At 45.1% G+C, this 18,545-nt stretch overlaps 2 protein-coding genes across 3 annotated transcripts in view; one reads left to right on the top strand and one right to left on the bottom strand.

Moving 5' to 3' along the window:
* man2b1 (mannosidase, alpha, class 2B, member 1) overlaps nucleotides 1-7,703 on the top strand; it is an 11,426-nt gene extending 3,723 nt beyond the window's left edge. The window contains exons 9-23 of the mRNA XM_035638094.2: nucleotides 140-218; nucleotides 430-539; nucleotides 621-728; nucleotides 1,676-1,792; nucleotides 2,007-2,192; nucleotides 2,308-2,405; nucleotides 2,496-2,616; nucleotides 2,993-3,111; nucleotides 3,204-3,305; nucleotides 3,884-3,971; nucleotides 4,340-4,420; nucleotides 4,497-4,721; nucleotides 5,379-5,528; nucleotides 5,972-6,074; nucleotides 7,190-7,703. Of these exons, the coding sequence (XP_035493987.2) occupies nucleotides 140-218; nucleotides 430-539; nucleotides 621-728; nucleotides 1,676-1,792; nucleotides 2,007-2,192; nucleotides 2,308-2,405; nucleotides 2,496-2,616; nucleotides 2,993-3,111; nucleotides 3,204-3,305; nucleotides 3,884-3,971; nucleotides 4,340-4,420; nucleotides 4,497-4,721; nucleotides 5,379-5,528; nucleotides 5,972-6,074; nucleotides 7,190-7,299 (1,797 nt within the window). The 3' untranslated portion in view covers nucleotides 7,300-7,703. The remainder of the gene's footprint in view (nucleotides 1-139; nucleotides 219-429; nucleotides 540-620; nucleotides 729-1,675; nucleotides 1,793-2,006; nucleotides 2,193-2,307; nucleotides 2,406-2,495; nucleotides 2,617-2,992; nucleotides 3,112-3,203; nucleotides 3,306-3,883; nucleotides 3,972-4,339; nucleotides 4,421-4,496; nucleotides 4,722-5,378; nucleotides 5,529-5,971; nucleotides 6,075-7,189) is intronic.
* A 237-nt stretch (nucleotides 7,704-7,940) lies between these two features.
* On the bottom strand, nucleotides 7,941-17,459 carry trmt1 (tRNA methyltransferase 1). 2 transcript variants are annotated; one of them, XM_035638095.2, is made up of 16 exons: nucleotides 17,244-17,459; nucleotides 15,530-15,897; nucleotides 15,002-15,203; nucleotides 14,709-14,896; nucleotides 14,254-14,369; nucleotides 13,681-13,793; nucleotides 13,209-13,357; nucleotides 12,702-12,785; nucleotides 12,499-12,568; nucleotides 12,245-12,379; nucleotides 12,004-12,089; nucleotides 11,014-11,122; nucleotides 10,829-10,905; nucleotides 9,714-9,833; nucleotides 9,125-9,242; nucleotides 7,941-8,478 (listed from the first exon to the last, which is right to left on the bottom strand). In XM_035638095.2, the coding sequence occupies exons 2-16, from the start codon at nucleotides 15,889-15,891 to the stop codon at nucleotides 8,404-8,406; spliced, it is 2,004 nt and encodes a 667-aa protein (XP_035493988.1). In that variant the 5' UTR covers nucleotides 15,892-15,897; nucleotides 17,244-17,459; the 3' UTR covers nucleotides 7,941-8,403. The 2 variants fall into 2 exon arrangements, with proteins under 2 accessions (XP_035493988.1, XP_035493989.1); XM_035638096.2 differs by lacking the exon at nucleotides 17,244-17,459 and adding an exon at nucleotides 16,895-17,109.
* Nucleotides 17,460-18,545: the final 1,086 nt, after the last annotated feature.

The following is an 18,545-nucleotide window of genomic DNA, read 5'->3' as shown; positions in this document are numbered from 1 at the left end:
TACGAGCGGAAAACTTTTGTAAGCCGGCTGAACGGCTCAAACGACCGGTCAAAGTCTTTTGGATTCACACTGTGGGCTCGTGAATACTAAATTATAAACGTTACGAGTGGCTCTTTAAAAATCGTCTTCCACGCTTTAGACATGTAACCAGCTGGAGGTGCTCGGTGGACCTGTCTCCAGGAATGGACCCTTTGGTGAAGGCAACAGCCAGACCATGAGTGAGCTTTGTTTTTCTTTTACATCACTTTTCAAACATGGCGACTGGCTTCGGACCGGGACGGAGAGAAGCCATCGCGGCTCCCCCTTGTGGTCACACGTCTCTATAAAAGAGAAGATAATTGTTACTGTCAACTTTCAAAATCAGTTGCTAGGTGTCACAATGCTGCAATAATGGACGAGCGTGTCATTTGTGTTTTTTCCCGCTGCCAGAGAAAGCCATGGCGGTGGCCCAGCACCACGACGCCGTGTCGGGCACAGAGAAGCAGCACGTAGCCAACGACTACGCCCGGAGGCTGGCGGACGGCTGGCGGCACTGTCAGGTAGTTCAGGCAAAACTACTTGTTGTATTTATATAACAACAACAACCAGTTTTTTTCAGATTCTAATGTGTTTTCCCTCAGGTTCTGGTCAGTAACAGTCTGGCGGCTCTGACCGGCTCGTCTGCCAAGCGGATCTACTGCGATAACCTCAACATCAGTGTGTGTCCTCTCACCGAGTCCAGCAAAAAGGTGAATCACACACACACAAAAAAGCCTTTGTTAGCTAAACCGTACACGCTTAAGTTAGCCGGCTAGCCTTTGTTAGCAAAACCGTACATGCTTAACTTACCCGGCTAGCCTTTGTTAGCAAAACCGTACATGCTTAAGTTAGCCAGCTAGCCATTCTTAGCAAAACAGTACACGCTTAAGTTAGCCAGCTAGCCTTTGTTAGCAAAACCGTACACGCTTAAGTTAGCCAGCTAGCAATTGTTAGCAAAACCGTACAAGCTTAAGTTAGCCAGCTAGCCTTTGTTAGCAAAACCGTACAAGCTTAAGTTAGCCAGGTAGCCATTATTAGCAAAAACGTACACGCTTAAGTTAGCCAGCTAGCCTTTGTTTAGCAAAACTTTACACGTTTAAGTTAGCTGGCTAGCAATTGTTAGCAAAACCGTACACGCTTAAGTTAGCCAGCTAGCCTTTGTTTAGCAAAACTTTACACGTTTAAGTTAGCTGGCTAGCAATTGTTAGCAAAACCGTACACGCTTAAGTTAGCCAGCTAGCCTTTGTTAGCAAACCGTACACATTTTACGTTAGCCAGCTAGCCTTTGTTTAGCAAAACCGTACACATTTACATTAGCCAGCTAGCTACTGTTCATAACAACACATTATGTGGCTTTTCACCGCATATTAACGCCATGGTAACACGTCCATAGACAGAAATTGGACAGTACTATGTGTACGACAAATTTAGTGAGACACAAATAAGACGTGTGCTCATAAACAACAGCAGCCATCTTGGATTTTGAAGTCAGCTTTGATGAGGTTCCTCCAACTTCCAAATCGGAGGTCGGTAGTAGGTATAATGGAATGCACCATTTGTAAATAAATGCAAAAGCTGCATTAGATCCTCCACAAATGGACATAATCTCTTTAATATTAGTCGTTATTGTTATTAAGTGATGCTCTGTGTTTCCCAGTTCTCAGTCAGTGTGTACAACCCCCTCGCTCGGCCCGTCACTTGGCCAGTCAGGCTACCCGTGAACGGAACGGCGTACACGGTATCTGATGCTAAAGGTCAACCCGTCGACTGTCAGGTGAGTGTGATTGAATATGCGATGATTGACCACAGGGTCGGCTGTTGTCAGACACGTAATGTGGACGTCAATCTGCATAGAGTTTTTAAAATGTATTGCTTTTTAATTGGTATGTACACATTTCACATATATATATATATTCCCTAATATGAATATATAGTTATGATATAAAATGGAAGAAGACATAACCAGATTCTCTGTGTTTGTGCTCCAGGTGGTTCCAGTGTCCAGAGCCACGCGGGAGGTGAGGAAGAACCGGGGCTTCGCCATCAACGAGCTGGTGTTCCAGGTTCAGGCTCCTCCTCTGGGCTTTAGCACCTACTCCGTGTCCCTGCTTCAGGACGGGCCTCCACCCGCCGCCGCCACAAAGCACCGTGCTCCTACAGCGATCCAGAACAAGGTCTTTACGCTGCGTTGACATGGCATGTCTGGAGAGGTGATGTGTGCTTTACAGACAGGAAAACAAAAATAAGGAAAATCTGAAATCGGAACAATTGTGCATCCGTGTGTTCCAGTTCCTCAGAGTGACCTTTGACCCAGACACCGGCCTCTTGAGCAGCCTCAGCAACCTGGAGACCGGACAGAGCATCAGCCTCACACAGAATTTCTATTGGTCAGTGTTTCGCCAAAATTAGAATTAAACAAAACACGGAGCATTTGCTTCCTCTCTTTTTGTTGTTAAAGTGTTTGTTGCACGTTCCAGGTACAACGCCAGCGACGGCAACAACTCAGAGAGCGACCAGCCCTCGGGGGCCTACATTTTCAGACCCAACTCGTCCACGCCGTTCGTCATCAGCCAGAGGGCCAAGACGGAGACCGTGCAGGTAGAGAGCGGGCAGCCATGTTCACATTCATGCACCAACATTTGCACACCGAAATCAAAATGGCCGACTTCCTGTTGGTTGGATGTAATGACGGCCACAGGCTTTTTTGTAGGTTTTGGCAATGGTTCACGTGCCCACCAAATTCCTTTCATCTACATCAAAGTTACAGCCGTGGGCCTTTGACTTTGAAATGTGGTAGGGGGCGCTATTGCACGGCCATGCCCGAGACCCCTTAAATATAAAAATGCTCTCCAGTTCTGATGCGTGTGCAAACATTCGAGCACGTTAAAGGCAGATTCATTCGCACTCAGGATAATAATTCCTACAGTCACAATCGGTCCTCGGGCCCTAATATAAATTTTGTTATGTTTCGTAGAACTCGGTGGTGCAGGAGGTGAGGCAGTGGTTTGCTCCCTGGGTGTCGCAGGTGGTTCGTCTCTACTCCGACAGCAGAGCTCTGGAGCTGGAGTGGACGGTCGGACCTCTGCCCATAGAGTGAGTAGATACACGTTGTTAAAGTTGTGCTTTTCTTTTACCATTATTGTGTTTATGACCTTGATGTTATTTTGTTTTTTCCTTCGTATCAGTGACAGCCTGGGGAAGGAGGTGATCACCCGCCTGGACACGAGTATCAAAACCTGTGAAATGTTCTACACCGACTCCAACGGCAGAGAGGTGCTGCAGAGAAAGTAAGATGGCCGCCTACAGGACAGGCGACAGCTAAAGGAGACACGTGTTCTGCTCATATTCAGGTCCATGGTTTTAATTTGGGGTTATGACTTGAAAAAGGTTCACATGCTCTAATGTTCAGTAAACACATCAGTTTCCTGCAGCTCCTCTTTCACAGTCTCCGTCTGAAACACTTGGCTTTTAGTCTCTTTAAGGCCCCTCCCCTCCCGACGAAGCCCAGTCTGCTGTGATTGGCCAGCTGGCTCCACTCATCTGTTGTGATTGGTGAACTGCTTCCAGCATGTGTAGGAAGTTCTCTCGCTCTCGCTTCAACCTGGTTTTGTCGGGGGGCGTGTCTGACTTGAACCTAGACATGCTTTATTCATCTGTAACATGCTGACATCACCATGTGCCTCATTATAACATATTTTTTCCATTTTATTAAAAGAAAATCTTTTCGAGAAACAGCTGAAGTTACATTTTTCGGTGCCAGTAAAGATCGTTTATTATTATTATTATTATTATTTATTTTTTTACCTGAACTCATGTCTGGAGGAGGAGGATATTTAACACTTTGTGTTTTCATTTTCCTCCACAGGAAAGACTTCCGCCCCACGTGGAACCTAAAGCAGTCGGAGCCCATCGCCGGGAACTACTACCCCATCAACTCCCGGGCGTTCATCAAGGTTTGTGTGCAGGGGCGCAGCACCAAATTCTGGGCCCTATATACATGAGCAGGCTCTGTGGGCCCCCAACTAGCTCATCTTTCGTTTGAAAGAAATGAATTAAGGCTTTGTTTGTTCCTCTCTTTCCTTTCCCTCTTTTCTCTTCTGGGACCCAGACTTAACTTTCTTGAGGGAACATTACAAAAACACTGGTCAGTAGTTTAGCTGACAGATTCTCATGCCGAGTCATGCTGAGATATTTTGACTCTTCTGTCTGGATATTTAAGGAAAGTGTTTTTGTTTTTTTTCACGTCCCCCCCCCCCCCCCCCCCCCCCCCCCCCCCCCCCCACTCATCATTTGACTCGTATGTCAATGCACGTTTTTCCAGGATGACAAGGATCAACTCACTGTGGTGACCGATCGCTCCCAGGGAGGAGGAAGCATCCACAACGGCTCCCTGGAGATCATGGTGAGACACCACACACACACACACACACACACACACACACACACACTCTGAACTCCACCCAACCTCTCGTCCTCAGCTCCACCGCCGGCTGCTGTACGACGACGTCCGCGGTGTCGCCGAGCCCCTGAACGAGACCTCCGCCATCTTCCCAGAGGGGCTGGTGGTCCGCGGCCGCCTCCTGCTCTCCCTGGAGCGGCCGCCCGCCGCCGCCGACGCACACCGCCCCCTGGCGCAGGAGGCGGTGCTGCAGCCGCTGCTGACGTTCGTCGACGGGGGCCTGAGCCCAGACACTCGACTGGAGGTGAGTGGGCGGGGGGCGGAGCGACGTTGGTTGCCGGGGCAACGATGTTGGTCGCTAGGGCAACCGCGTCGAGTTAAGTGTCAAACTATGAGTCTGTTTAAAATAACGAAAAATAATTAAAAAAGCAGGTTGGTTTTAGTAAATTCATTAATACTGACAGTTAAAGTTACAATTGATTGGCGACAAATATGATAATTGATAACTTTTGAATTAGTTTTTAGCAAAGTTTGCAAATATTTCCAGGTTTCAGCTTCTCCCCTCTGTTTCCTGTATATATGATAGTAGGGCTGCAACTAACGATTATTTTCACCATCGATTGATCTGTCGATTATTTTAACGATTCATCGTTTTGTCCATAAAATGTCCATCGTGTTTCCCAAAAACTTGTTTTGTCCACACACCAAAGATATTCAGTTTACAGTCACAGATGAGCAGTGAAACCAGAAAAAAAATCAAATTTCGCCAGCTGAAATCTGAGAATTTTGAATTTTTTTCCCATAAAAACAACTTGAAAGACTAATCGATTATCAGAATAGTTGGCGATTGCTCATCGACGAGCTGTTGCAGCTCTATATGATGGTAAGTTAAATAAATCACTTTGCATCCTGGGACATTTTAATATGTATCCGTCGCTAATTTGTTGTCATGCGTCTGTAGTTCTCAGGTCTTCAGGCCGCGCTGCCTCCGGCCGTCCACCTCCTCACCCTGACGCAGTGGGACGGAGACTCGGTGCTGCTGCGGCTGGAGCATCAGTTCCAGAGTCGGGAGAGCAGAGTGAACTCGCAGCCCGTCACCGTCAACCTGCAGGTGGGACGCCCCCGGAAACACTCACACCACCCACATGGAAATTGTTGATTACTCTATTATTAACCAATGGTAGACTATTAAAGTTCCCCTCCAGTCACGTTTTAAAGTATATAAAAATAGTGTGCAATGCCTCATATTTTGTTCAACACTGTTTACCCCAAAAAGGTTTTAAAAAGATAAAAGTCGCTATAGTCAGTGTCAGACATTTTAGATGAGAGGAACAGAAGAACGAGATTTTTATTTTTATGATTTAAAGTAAATCGCCAGAAAGTTTCATCAAACCCTAGAATTTTCTCGATTTAAGCTTAAAGATAAGAAGATAGAATTGGCTCTTTTTTGCTCCTTTGTGTTGTGTGGACATTTTACAGATTTAAAATTTTGGATAAAGTGGAATAAATCTAACAAAATGGAAATCATTTTCTCTCGTCTCTCCGTCTGTGCAGAAGCTGTTTTCCACTCTGGAGGTGATCGGCGTGTCTGAGATGAACCTGTCGGCCAATCAGTGGAAAGACGAGATGATTCGTTTCGCCTGGACGCCACAGACGGGTATGCACGCACGCACACACAAACACACACACACACACACCCCTGTGTATTTAACTGGTTTACTGAGGTTAAATTGTCTCGTGTGCACGGATCAGTAGATGCACCACGGGTGGAGCTGAGTATTAAACATGCGACATGTGTCCATAACTGTCACTGTCACCAAATCAGATCAGATTTGAATAAAAACATTTTGGACACGTGAAAAGCAGATTTGTCCAATTTGCCCAAAATACTTCTTTTTTTTTCATTTCCACTGTCTCTCTATGGTGAACTGCGCGATAAACCATTTTATGAGATAAAAGACGTTGATTTTGTGAATATGGAATATTCGTAAACACGTGTTTACGTACAAAATGTATAAATTAGCTGCTTATCTGGAGAACGTCTGAGAGAAGAGAGTCAATAGATATTCAATAATTTCATTTGGAATTTCTTTTGACAAATCTTTCATCCACAAGCTTTATATACCAGAAGAAAACGTATGTTTAAAAAAAAAATTGTATTGTCTTGTTAATCCCAGAAACGGACGAGCAGAATGTATTGGCATTACACGGAAATTGACATAAATATATATGTATGCGTTCTATATACAAGTAGGAAAATGAATGTGCTCATTTCACATTTCATGGGAATCTGCTGCCCATTGGAATATTTAGTCCAGTAGGGGGCGCTGGAGGAAAACCCACGGACGTGTCCAGAGCAGAAGGTGTGATTGAACAAACACACACAAATAATTCTGCCAGATTTATGACTTTTGCAGGGAAACAAGACCAAAATAGAACCTGCACTTTTTTTAAATGACTCAGCAGTTTCCCAAAATCCATCGTGGGCGGATCGAGGCAGCTCGCCGGCGTCCCGCCAGGCGCTGACGGAGCTGAGGTCGAGCTCGGTTTGAAGAGGAGGAGGAGGAGACAGAAATTACAGTTGATTTGTTTCCTCTCCGCAGGGCTTAATTACCCAGGCGGCGTAATATAATATATAATATAATGAGTGATAAACATTTTGTTATGGTTCACAGCTGCGTCAGTAAAATCCACGTCACGTTTTCAGGACTAATGGATCATTTGTGTTGGATTATTCCGCTTCATTCTCGTCACGTGAACCTTTTGTTTCAGATTCGGAGGCTCCGCCCCCGAAGGCGTCCGGCGACGCGTCGTCCACGTGGGAGGTGACGCTGAGGCCGATGGAGATCCGCACCTTCCTGCTCCGAGTCGCCCTCAGATAGCGGAAAAAAAATCACACGCCTCGAATTCGTCGCTAGACGCCACGAGTTAATTAACAAGTCCAATCAACTTCCTGCTCGGGTGTGATTGGCCCAAGATAGGACTTCATTTTTATGTGTTTTTCTTTATGAAGAATCAGACGACTGAAGTGAGTCGAATGTTAAAACTTGACGTTGAAAGTCTGGATTTCTCATTATAGACACATGTACAGTATTTTGCCGAAGCTGCCTTTTATTTTTATTTTTTTTCTTCCTTCCTGCCGACACATGAACCAGTGACTCTGTCCCCAACCATGATGTGGACAATAAGTGGAACTTTTTTTTCTATTTCTGTTTTGACAAAATATGTAAATACTTCACAAATGATTTTTTTTACTGATCATGCGAATAAAATCTGTCACTTGTCATTTGCTCGTCAATGTTTCAGAAGCAAGTTTGAGGTTTCACCGTCGCTTGAGACATTTATTATATTATTCCAGAACAAAAAATGTTGGGATTTGTCCGCAAGAATTGGTGCAGACGAATTAGTTTTTTTTCTTGACGAGATTTTTGGAATTTTTTAATTTCACCGCTGCAATCTTTAAGAAGTGGAGTCGCAGTATTACGCTCGGACGCACTGTTACACTGAACAAACACCAAAACCATTTAAAGTGGGAGAGAGGAATTTATTGACGCGTTAACAGTCCAAAAAAACCCCAAATAAAGTCCCTCTGCCATAACACTGAATAACGGATTAGTTCCTCACCGTCTTGGTATGAGATTTTGAACAATAAAGAAATTCGCAGAGACGTAACAGTGTCCGCTCGATTTTTTCTTCCGTGGCTGTAAATGAAACGTTGGGTTCTTCGGCCTCTCACAGAGAGAACGGGAGCCACGAGGTCTTTTGCTCAGCAAATAGTTACAATTATTAATTTTTAACCTTAAGAAAAAGAAATGGAAATTATTTCGTAGGCCACTGGGCTGGTTTTTTCGTGACGGGGTTATCGGGGACAGTCCCGAGCGTTAACAGTTTTTTAAAGGTCGTTGTCCTGACGGCAGTGCATCGTTCAAACTCCAGGAATAAAACTATATTTAAAAAATAACAATTAATCAAAAAGAACTGTTGAATTATTCCATGTTGTCTTCGTTCGTTGACTGCAGGTCGTGGGAGTAGCAGCATTTCTCTCCATGTGAACACGATCCCTGAAGACAAAGACAGTAACAACAGAAATATTAATAAACCAGTGGAAGTGATGTTGGGGGCTGCAACTCACAAATATTATCATTATGGATTCATCTGTTGATCAGTTGTTGGGTCCATAAAATGTTGATCGTGTTTCCCCAAAACTCCAACCTGAAGTTTTAGTTTTGTCCACAAACCAAAGATATTTAGTTTATTGTCATCAAGAAACTAGAGCTGCAACAGTTAATCGATGAATCTATTAGTAATCGTTTACTAAATTACTCTGCAACTATTTTGATAATCGATTCAAGTAGTTTTTATGAAAAAAAGGTCATAATACTCTGATGCTCCTCTGTACAGTAAACTGAAGTCTTTGGTGTGTAGACAAAAGAAACGATCATGTTGGAGTTTTGGGAAAAACGATGACCATTTTATGGACAAAACAACTAATCGGTTGATCGATTATGAAAACATTCGTTAGTTGCAGCCCTCGAAGAATCCAGAAAATATTCACATTTAAGAAGCTGAAATCAGAGAATTTGCGAAGCTTAACCGGATCGTCGCCCGGCAGACGAGAGCAGTTACTCACCGGAGTCCACACGCGTAAGAAGAACGTGAGAATATAGTTATTATCTTTCACGTTTGAGAGGCGGAGGCTTGTCTGACCTGTCTGAACCTCTTGCAGGGGAAGTTTTTCAGCTGAGACGAGTCGGTGATCTGGTTCTTCCTCTTGTTCTGGCACTTTTTCCTCTTGTCCTGCAGGTTGGTGGTGACGCCGCCGCCGCTGGACGAGAGAACCGCGATGGGAGAGGAAGAGGAAGGACAAAGGACATGAAAGAAGATGGAGGCGAAACGTAAATAAAAACGGGAGGAGAAATGAATCCTCAAAAAGGTGACAAAGTCTCCAACACAAACATTAAAATATCTTTGAATTTAATTCAGCCTCTATTCAGCTTCAGAAAAGTATACAGGCGAAATTCAAACTTTTCTTCTCTAGTTTCAGCTTGATGACTAAAATGTGATGTGTAGCTCATAATTCTTAACCAGAAACTATCGAGATTTTCATTAATAATTTTTTTTATTTTGTTTACTCGATCAAAGTTTCAGACTATTTTCCAAAAAGTCAAATTTTAACACATAAAATAAAATAAAATAAATCATCTGGTGGTCCATCCTCACAATTATGACTGCTCGTGTGTGTGTGTGTGTGTGTGTGTGTGTGTGTGTGTGTGTCGTGTCGTGTCGTGTCAGTCACCTGGCTTTTGCGCGAGCCTTGGGTCCCCAGAACGCCTGAGGGTTCTCCTGGAACCTGGTCAGGTGGCGTTTACGGGACTGAGGGTTGGCGTCCTCCCTCACGGTGAAACAGGCCTCGAGGCTACACACAGTACATATTGTGTTACAGTTACACTGAGGGTGTATTAGTGAGAAACAAATAAACCAGAAAACAAACACACACAAAAGACAAATCCCTCAGGCTCACGTGTCCTAACTGTTCCAGTTTCACAGGTTTCTTTCACAGACTGTAAATAAAGATGGACCACGCGACGGCTCTTCAATCGTTTTTAAAGGTGCTACATAAATAAAGCTTATTGTTGTTGTTATTATAGTTTATAAAACACTCTTATCAACCATCCAGCAAACAGCTGGACGTGGAAGAGAAGTTGAAACGTCCAAATGCAGATGTTGTCCGGGGGGTTGGAATGAAAAGAAAAAATGAAAAGCGAACCGACGTCGGGTCGCAACGTCGTCAACGCTGCGTTGAACCCATCGTGCGAACCTGACTTTTAGTCCTCTTCAACAACAGGAGTTGACATTTTTGAATGTGTTTGTGTCGCTGGTTGTTTGGTGGCTTTCTCACTCGAACGTCCGAAACCAACGCTCGTGTCTTCGTCACGTTGTTCACATTTGATCCCGTTAGATTAGTGTTGCGAGACGCACTTAAAGAACTTTGCGTGACGAACCTACGTCCTGTCGTCGTCGCCTACGTGGGCTGCGTTTCCCTGCACTTGACTCTGGTTGGTTTGTAGACGAGCGTCTGACGCCGGTTCGTCGTCAGTTTGGCGGAAAGGCTTTTCCATATCCTCTCTCTCTCTCTCTCTCTCTCGTCCTCTCAGAAAATAGGTTTTACATTTCTGCATTTTTATGCTTTTGACTTTTTACTGTGTCGTCGGACCAAATTGCGACGAAATGTTTGGTCTCCTCCTCTCCTGCAGGTGCTACGGCCGCTCATTTCTACACTTCTTCTCCTACGACGGCTCGCCGCCTCAACTTCCCGTAATTGGTCCGAAAGTCCGAACAATCAAACGAGGCAGGTGTGAAAGTTCCCTTAGCTGCAAACCCCCGTCACAAGATTATTCATTTTGGCCTCACCTGGGCTCGGTGGAGAGGATCTTGAAGGCCGGGCTGGTCTGAGACAACTTCTCCCTCTTCACAGGATTCGCCTTCTCCTGGGGACGGACGGACGGACGAGCAATCAAACATCGTAAAAGTAAAACCTCAACCACAGAGTTCAGAATTATTTAAAGGTCGCCTCTAGTATCGATGTGCGTACTCACCCAGCATCGCATGACGTCCCAGATGGCGGCGGGCGGCGCGTCCGTCTTGATGCCGTTCTTGCAGGCGTGAGAGAGGGAAACGCGGTGACCGGCGTGAAGGAGCGCCGACCTGCAGAGAGACAAGAGAGAACCGGCCGGCCGGTGTGTTCCAGGATTGTCTGACAGGTTCAGTCACGAATGTATCTGAGACAAAAGACGAAGACGCAGATTCTTTCACTTGGTGGAAACAATGAGGTCACAGGAGGTTGTGTTCGCTCGTGTCCCGTTGAATCGTTAATAGTAAATCTGAAAATGTGAGCGGAGATTTAGAGATCAGGAACGACTTGTGTTCACCTTTCACATGTGTGCATCTTTAAGAAGATTACATGATCCAGGTCGTTTAATCCAGATTATCTTTGAGCATCCTCACATTCATGCATGGTGCTGTTTACTACTTGAACCAGATTTCCTTATTTCTCCTTCATGTCTTCCAGGAACAGTCACCAACACTGTGGTTCTTATCTGCGCTGATGTTTAATTCAATAACACACCGTCCGTTGTTTCGTCCGTAACAAACGGACGAAACAACCCGAGGAGAACGAGCCTTGTGACGCAGCTACACGATAAGAATTCATCTACAGAAAGTCTGGAAGACTTTATCTCAAACTTTGTTCATAAAAACTTAATTTGATCTAATTTTCAGCAAATGGATTAAAAGTAACCCCCTAATATCTACTTGGGTTGTGCAGACACGCGACGATCGAAGGCAGTCAGAGCGAACACAGAGACCAACGTACCAAATTATTATTCTCATTATTATATTACACCCCTTGTCCAAATGTCAAAAACTGCAAATTAATCACCGTATTCTTATTTTCTTGTTTTATTGCTGTTGATTTTTATTTTATCATTAGTAAAATTGTTCTCTCTTCATTGCTTCACTACTTTTTTTATCGGATCGAGCTTCAGTAACTGTCGCGAGTCGCGAGGCTTTACGCTGTGTGTGTTTACCTGAACTGCAGCAGCGGCGGCGTGTTGCAGTGGATCGTGCTACTCAGACTGTCCACGGCGTAATACAGAGGAACGTCTTCCAGCTCCTGAAACAAAACGCCACATCAACAGCTGAATCAGATGTCGATCGGGGAAAAATCGCGGATCGACCGACGAAGCGGTTCTCTAAACCTGATGCAACAGGACGCTGATGATGACGAGAACGTGTGTGTGTGTGTGAAAAAGGTTGAAGAGGAGTTACCTCGGTCACCATGCTGAGCACACCCTCGATGCGTTTGGACGTTCCAAACCGGGACGGGTTACCCGACACGGCGGACAAAACCTTCTGGACAAACGGCAAGTTGTGGATAGGCTCCGCCCAAAGAGGACCCCCCAGCTGCAGAGAGGACAGACAGACGCAGGCTTCAGCTGACGCATCGTGTGTGTGTGTGTGTGTGTGCGTGTGATGTGTGTGCGTGTGATGTGTGTGTGTGTGTGTGTACTAGCATGCGGGACCTGATGTCTCTGTCCACAGTGGTCACAATCTGGTCCGACAGGAGGTCCAGTGGCAGCAGAATACTTCATACTGAAAACACATGATAATCATTTATCACACACGACAGTCGCGACGTACGACTTTATACATATATTATGTATGGAATACATAACGGAGCTTCCAGCACGGAGACTCCAGTTTTCCCAGTTGAAGAGCGTCTTACTTTTTCCCGCTCGTCGTCCTCTTGCCCAGTCGCTGCAGGTGGAACGAGCCACAGCCGACACAGTTGTAGACCAGAGCCTGTTTACTGCAGAACGGGATCAATCAATCAACTAACTTTATTTAGACCACGAGGGCAATTCGATTTTGGGCATAAATTTTAAAAACAGACGGGGAACGGAGATATGCACAGGCATATCATAATCAAATATAGAAAATCTTAATAATAAAGATAAAAATACGCGAATGATTGAGAATATTTCACATATTGTATTCATTACTGTATACTCCAAAGGCTTAATATTCTCATTCTGGCCCACAATCCCCCATGACTTTGGTTTGTTTGTGCATGTGATTTGTTAAGCGACCTTGGGTCCCTTGAAAGGCCCTACATAAAACTAAGTTATTATTATTATTATTGTTCTGAACTTCACAAAAACAATAATTACATTTGTATACGTTCCAGTATTATTTTAAATGTATGTGTGTGTGTATGCGTGCATGTGTCTACCTGGCAGAGTTTTTGACCGTAGCTTGTCCCGTGAAGACACGGACAAAGATTCGTATGTAGAAGTCGACGCTGACGCAGAGCAGGGGTTGGATGTATCGCTGGTACACCCCCGCCCTCTGGTCTAAACTGTGGAGGATTATACGAAGAGCCTGCAGAGGACACACACACACACACACACACACACACACACACACACACACACACACACACACACACACACACACACACACACACACACACACACACACACACACACACACACACACACACACACACACACACACACACACACACACACACACACACACACACACACACACACAAAGCCTCAGGCGAGAATCCATGACAACGCTGTTTGTTTGTTTTTTCAACATCGTGCACGAAGGATTAAGACATACACGTGTGTGTGTGTGTGTGTGTGTGTGTGTGTGTGTGTGTGTGTGTGTGTGTGTGTGTGTGTGTGTGTCCTCACCATCTCATGACAGTACTTGGCTTTGATGGAGACGGAGCCATACTTGCTGTAGCAGGTCTCTCCACTGTTTCCAGCCATCACCGCCATGTCTGTGCACGTTACACACAACAGACCTGAGAGACACACAAACACGGGATGAGTCAGCAAAGAGAAGACAAAGGAATAATTATTGAAATATATTTATATTATTCCTTTCCTTCAGTAAATCTCGATGTTTGTTTTAACCCCCTAGTTGCACAACGTCAGGTCATATCAGGGTCAAGTTATGTTTCAGTACAAAAACGTCTTTCTCTGTTTTGTCTCTTAGGAAAAAACTAAAGCAAACTGGATAAAAAACCAACAAAGATTAATTTCACAAATGACGTCTGATCCACTTCTGATCCAGCTGCGAAACTGATTTAATGGGAATTCAGTTAAGAGAGTAAAGAAAACTTTTCCGTAAAACTTGGTGAATAAGTTATACATGTACACGCACACACATGTATGCGTACAGTACACACACATACGCAGTACACACACAACGCCTTGAGACAATATATATATATATATGTTCACAACATGATGACCACTGACCTCCTTCACTGACGGCCTGCACGGCGGCATCCAGAAAGCAGGCGGGGCTTCCATAGGGATCCAGATCAATGACGTCATAACGCTCCTTCTTCGCTCGCATCTCATACATCAGCATACTGGGCAGAAAAAACATTTAAAAACAAAAAGTAAAGGTAAATAGATGAATTCACATCTATGAGAGAAATATTAGAAACCAAGATAGAAAAGCAGTTAAAAATGGAGCAGAGGAGGATAAAAGAGAGAGAAGCGCAGATTTGTAAAAGAAGGGAAAAGTGTCAAGAACGGGAAAGAGATCAGAGGAGGGAAGAGAACAAGAGGTCAAAGGTGAAGACGGGAGATGAATGAAGATGAAAAACAAGAGAGGAGGAAAAAAATTAAAAAACACGCAGCAAATCAGTGAAGCGGACGAATGACAGCGGACGAATGACAGCGGCGTGACGCTGAGCCGTCGTTACCTGGCGTCCCGGCAGCTGGCCCGGAGCAGGTGGCCCACTCCGTTGTACTGGGCGTTCCGGGCAATCAGGCCTGCCGCATTGGCGGAAAAGTCGTTGGCGGTGACGCTCTGCAGGCCGGGGACCTCCAGGGCGAAACGCACTGAGCGCAAACCCGACGCCGCCAGACCCTCCAGGACGCGGAGACCTCGCTGAAAAAATGGGAAAAAAGTTGAGGATTTATAAACTTAAAGACTTCTGTCGTAATCTACTCATGCGGTGTGAACCCGCAGTAAAAACTCAAGTCCGACACACACCTCACATTTCTCCCCCACCCTCGCGGTCACCGCCGGCTCCTCCGCTCCGTTCTTCATCTTCTCCCCCTCCTCCGCCGGAGCGTCGGCCTCGCTCGCCTCCTCCGACAGCGACACCACCACCCGCTCTTTCTCTCCGGGCACCACCACCTTCACTCCGCGCTGAGCCAGCACATCTCGGGCAAACTCCGTGATCACGGCACATCTGGAGAGGGAGAGGGAGGAAACAACAGAGCGAAACCGGGTCATCGTTCTTTTCTTGCCACTGGGTTCTCTCTCTTTTCATGTGAAACACGACAATGATCATGCAAATTGAGATCGGGGGGGAAAACTCGGTCGGCAGTGTTAAATATGTCTGCAGAATCAAAAATATGACACGTGAGTAGGGCTTGGAAATAATATCACGATATAACAATCTCCCTTTAACAGATCTAAAAGTGGAGTTTGTGAGTTACTTCAATCTGAGGAGTCTTGTGTGTCTGTGGTGTAAAAATGATTATGAGTCTTCAGCAGCCAGTGGTTTACACTCACGTCAGATCTCTGTTAAACTCCTGGACCGGGTTGTAGAACACTTCGTTTGCACTGGGGAACAAGATGGCCGCCTTGCCCTCCCTGACCACCGTCTCTCCCGGTAAAAGACCCACAGCAGGCGTCTTGTCCGTGTCAGACGGGTCCGGGTCCGTGTCCGTCGTCAGGGCTGGGCACATGACATTGGCCGGGGGGTTGATAGTGGGAACCTCTGGGTCGTGAGTGGCCTTCAGGGGCTCCATAGACTTCAGCCCCCTGCTAAGAGCAGCAGCAGCAGCAGCAGCAGCACCACTGGGTAACCTCCACTGAAATGACCGCTGACGGGAGACGATGAGGGGGAAGAGCCGAGCTGAGTGCACCAGCATAAAGTCCTGGGAAAAAAAATACACATAAAACACAAACGCTTCAAAATGTTGTTTTGAGCAAACTCATGTTTACATGGAGGCTTTTAGGAAGTGATGAATAATAGTAAGCCCTATATTTAATATTGATCAAACGAATATTCCAACAAACAGTTTGTCTACATTTCTGGCGGCATCTGGTGGTAAAGTTGCAAACCGCAACCAACTGAGCGACCGACAGGGGACACGTTATGGCGGCGCACCCCTGATTCCATTTCTGGTTTCCGGCAGCGTCTGAAAATTCATCGTGAATGCGCCGTATTCTGGAACCGTTTTGTGCAACAACTGTATTCAACACGACGTAGAAACATGGAGACTCGTGCGGAGGTTGGGTCCACCTCATGTTACTATATTGAACTCATTCAGAGTTGACGAAAAAACATTGTGATTATACATATATGACCACACACCTATGGACAATATATTCAATTTCTGTGAATAAGTCCAGTCCTGAGTCCAGTCTATTTGGAATATGCACAGTAGCAGGCCCGCACACAGAACACATATTCTCTAAAGGATTCCCAAAAATGATTTGTGCTGTTGACTATTGCTCACACGTCCCCATTAACGCCCCAATGGGAGAACATGAGGTCGGACATAGTTTCATAGCATCAACGTTCAGGTATGTGATCATGTCCTAATGAAGCAGTCATGATTACATTGTTATAATCTATGTATTTTAATATTCAGGACAAAGGCACATTAGGTGATGGATGTCGTTTTGTTCAATTGGTGAATTTAAAACAAACTTTAAATCAACCAGCTCATCAGCTGATTTCAGCTTCTTTTAACACATCACAAGGATGTTGTTGTTTTATAAATGTAGATACATATCACACGTGTGAGAACTATTATAGATGTCCCTGGTTGCTTCAACACTCTTGTCCACATCACTTTTTTTTTTCTTTTTTTTTTACAACAGTCCACAGACTGAAACAGAAGAAGCACAATGTCCGAAATGACTCACGGGATATTCAACAAGTGCAGCAAAAGCTCCTATTTCCTTATGATCAACCAAACTGTACAGTGATCGACAGCATTCAGCATCACTTCAGCTTCACTGTCATTTGTGCCATTTTGTTACAGTATGAGCCACAAAAAACAGCTCAACACAACATCAGCTGTTAGTTTTCTCCCCCCACAGTTATCTTATAAACCCTCCAGCACCCCTATGGCTTCGTATCTTTCAAATTTCTGGACACGAACGTGTCCTCGCTCACACGTGCAGCTGATAAAAAAAAAACCTCCCTTTTCCGGCTAAGCTGCTAGCATGTTTGCTAGCTAGGCTAAAACGAGGCGGCGTTTAATGACTGTACCTGTGACGCCTCAGCCGGGCGGAGACGCTAACTCTTCGGCTGCTTTGTCTCCGTAGGCGTGACTCGGAATAATGTCCTCACGGTGTGTGTGTGCGTGTGTGTGTGTGCGTGTGTGCGTGTGTGTCCTCGCTGCGACAAGTTCAGTTCTTCCCGTTCACTTTCTCACGCCTGCGAATGGAAGCGGCCATGTTGTTTTTTTTGTTCGTTTTTTTTCTTGGGTGCGTGTCTACGGAAGCCCGCGCGCGCCACTCGGGAAAGAGAAAAAGCGCGAAGCTTTTAATGTGGTGACGTGCAGGGACACGGTGTAATGTGAGGACATGTGAGGGGGCGAGGGGGGAGATGAGGGGTCGATCACTCAGCCGCTGCGCACACACACACAGACACACACACCGTGACCTACTTTACCCGCGAAAGGAAAAACATGCGAGGGAGAGTGGGGAGGAAGAAACAACCAACATGAGTCCGCTTTCATGAATAATCTAATTTAATCTCACACAGTTGGCCATGCATGTGAGTGAGGAGTGAGTGAGGAGATAAAAAAAATACAAAGAAAATGAGGTCAATGCAGGTCAAGCACAGAGTGTGATGTCATACACAAAGAGTACAGGTGAGGGGGGAAACTGTCCTCAATGACATATGACAATGACAACATAAAATCTGTGGCCATTGTACAAAATTTCCACATGATGAATGTTTTAATTTATGTTATAACACAAATTACAACAAAAAAACTTTTAATTCTAGAGTTTTTTCCCCCGCCAACCCCCACACACACACCTTTGGGCCCTGGGAGTCTGTCCCCCTTTCTCCCCCCCCCCCCCGGTGCTACGCCCGTGGGTATATGCATACTTTTACTTTTTGTACAGAACTAACTACAAGTTACATTTCATGAACCGGTGTCAGTATGCAATAAGAAGCTCTTAGAGATTAGACGAGCAGATCAATAAAAAAAATGCAAGAGTCTTGAGGATTTACAGTATCTCCCAATTTTTCCCAGACACAGAAACTTATAGACTTTCGTGTTCATAAGATAAAATATGACAAAATCCAAATCACTTAAAAAAAATGATGATGAGCAAATATTATATGAGGTTGGTGATGTTACTGATTTTCTGATATATTTTAATGATACATTACACAATTCCCTGCAGCTGAATGCACAATACAGTGTCACTTCATATGTTATAACATCTATAATCATCTTGTTCTGTTTGCACCCACAGTTCCCCGGGAATCTGCCTCTTCTGTCTCGTGCACACGAGCCCCGGAACATCTGGATATGGGGGGGCGCTGTGACAATAA

The sequence above is a fragment of the Scophthalmus maximus genome, chromosome 8, assembly GCF_022379125.1.
Source record: "Scophthalmus maximus strain ysfricsl-2021 chromosome 8, ASM2237912v1, whole genome shotgun sequence".
NCBI classification, from domain to species: Eukaryota; Metazoa; Chordata; class Actinopteri; order Pleuronectiformes; family Scophthalmidae; genus Scophthalmus; species Scophthalmus maximus.
This window is presented reverse-complemented; position numbering and strand designations above follow the sequence as displayed.

Coding starts and splice junctions, on each gene's coding strand:
- trmt1 (XM_035638095.2), bottom strand. CDS start 15,891: ATGCTGGTGCACTCAGCTCGGCTCTTCCCCCTCATCGTCTCCCGTCAG. Junction 13,794..14,253: donor GCAGGCCGTCAGTGAAGGAG/GTCAGTGGTCAT, acceptor TGTGTCTCTCAG/GTCTGTTGTGTGTAACGTGC. Junction 9,834..10,828: donor ATCCTCTCCACCGAGCCCAG/GTGAGGCCAAAA, acceptor TACTGTGTGTAG/CCTCGAGGCCTGTTTCACCG.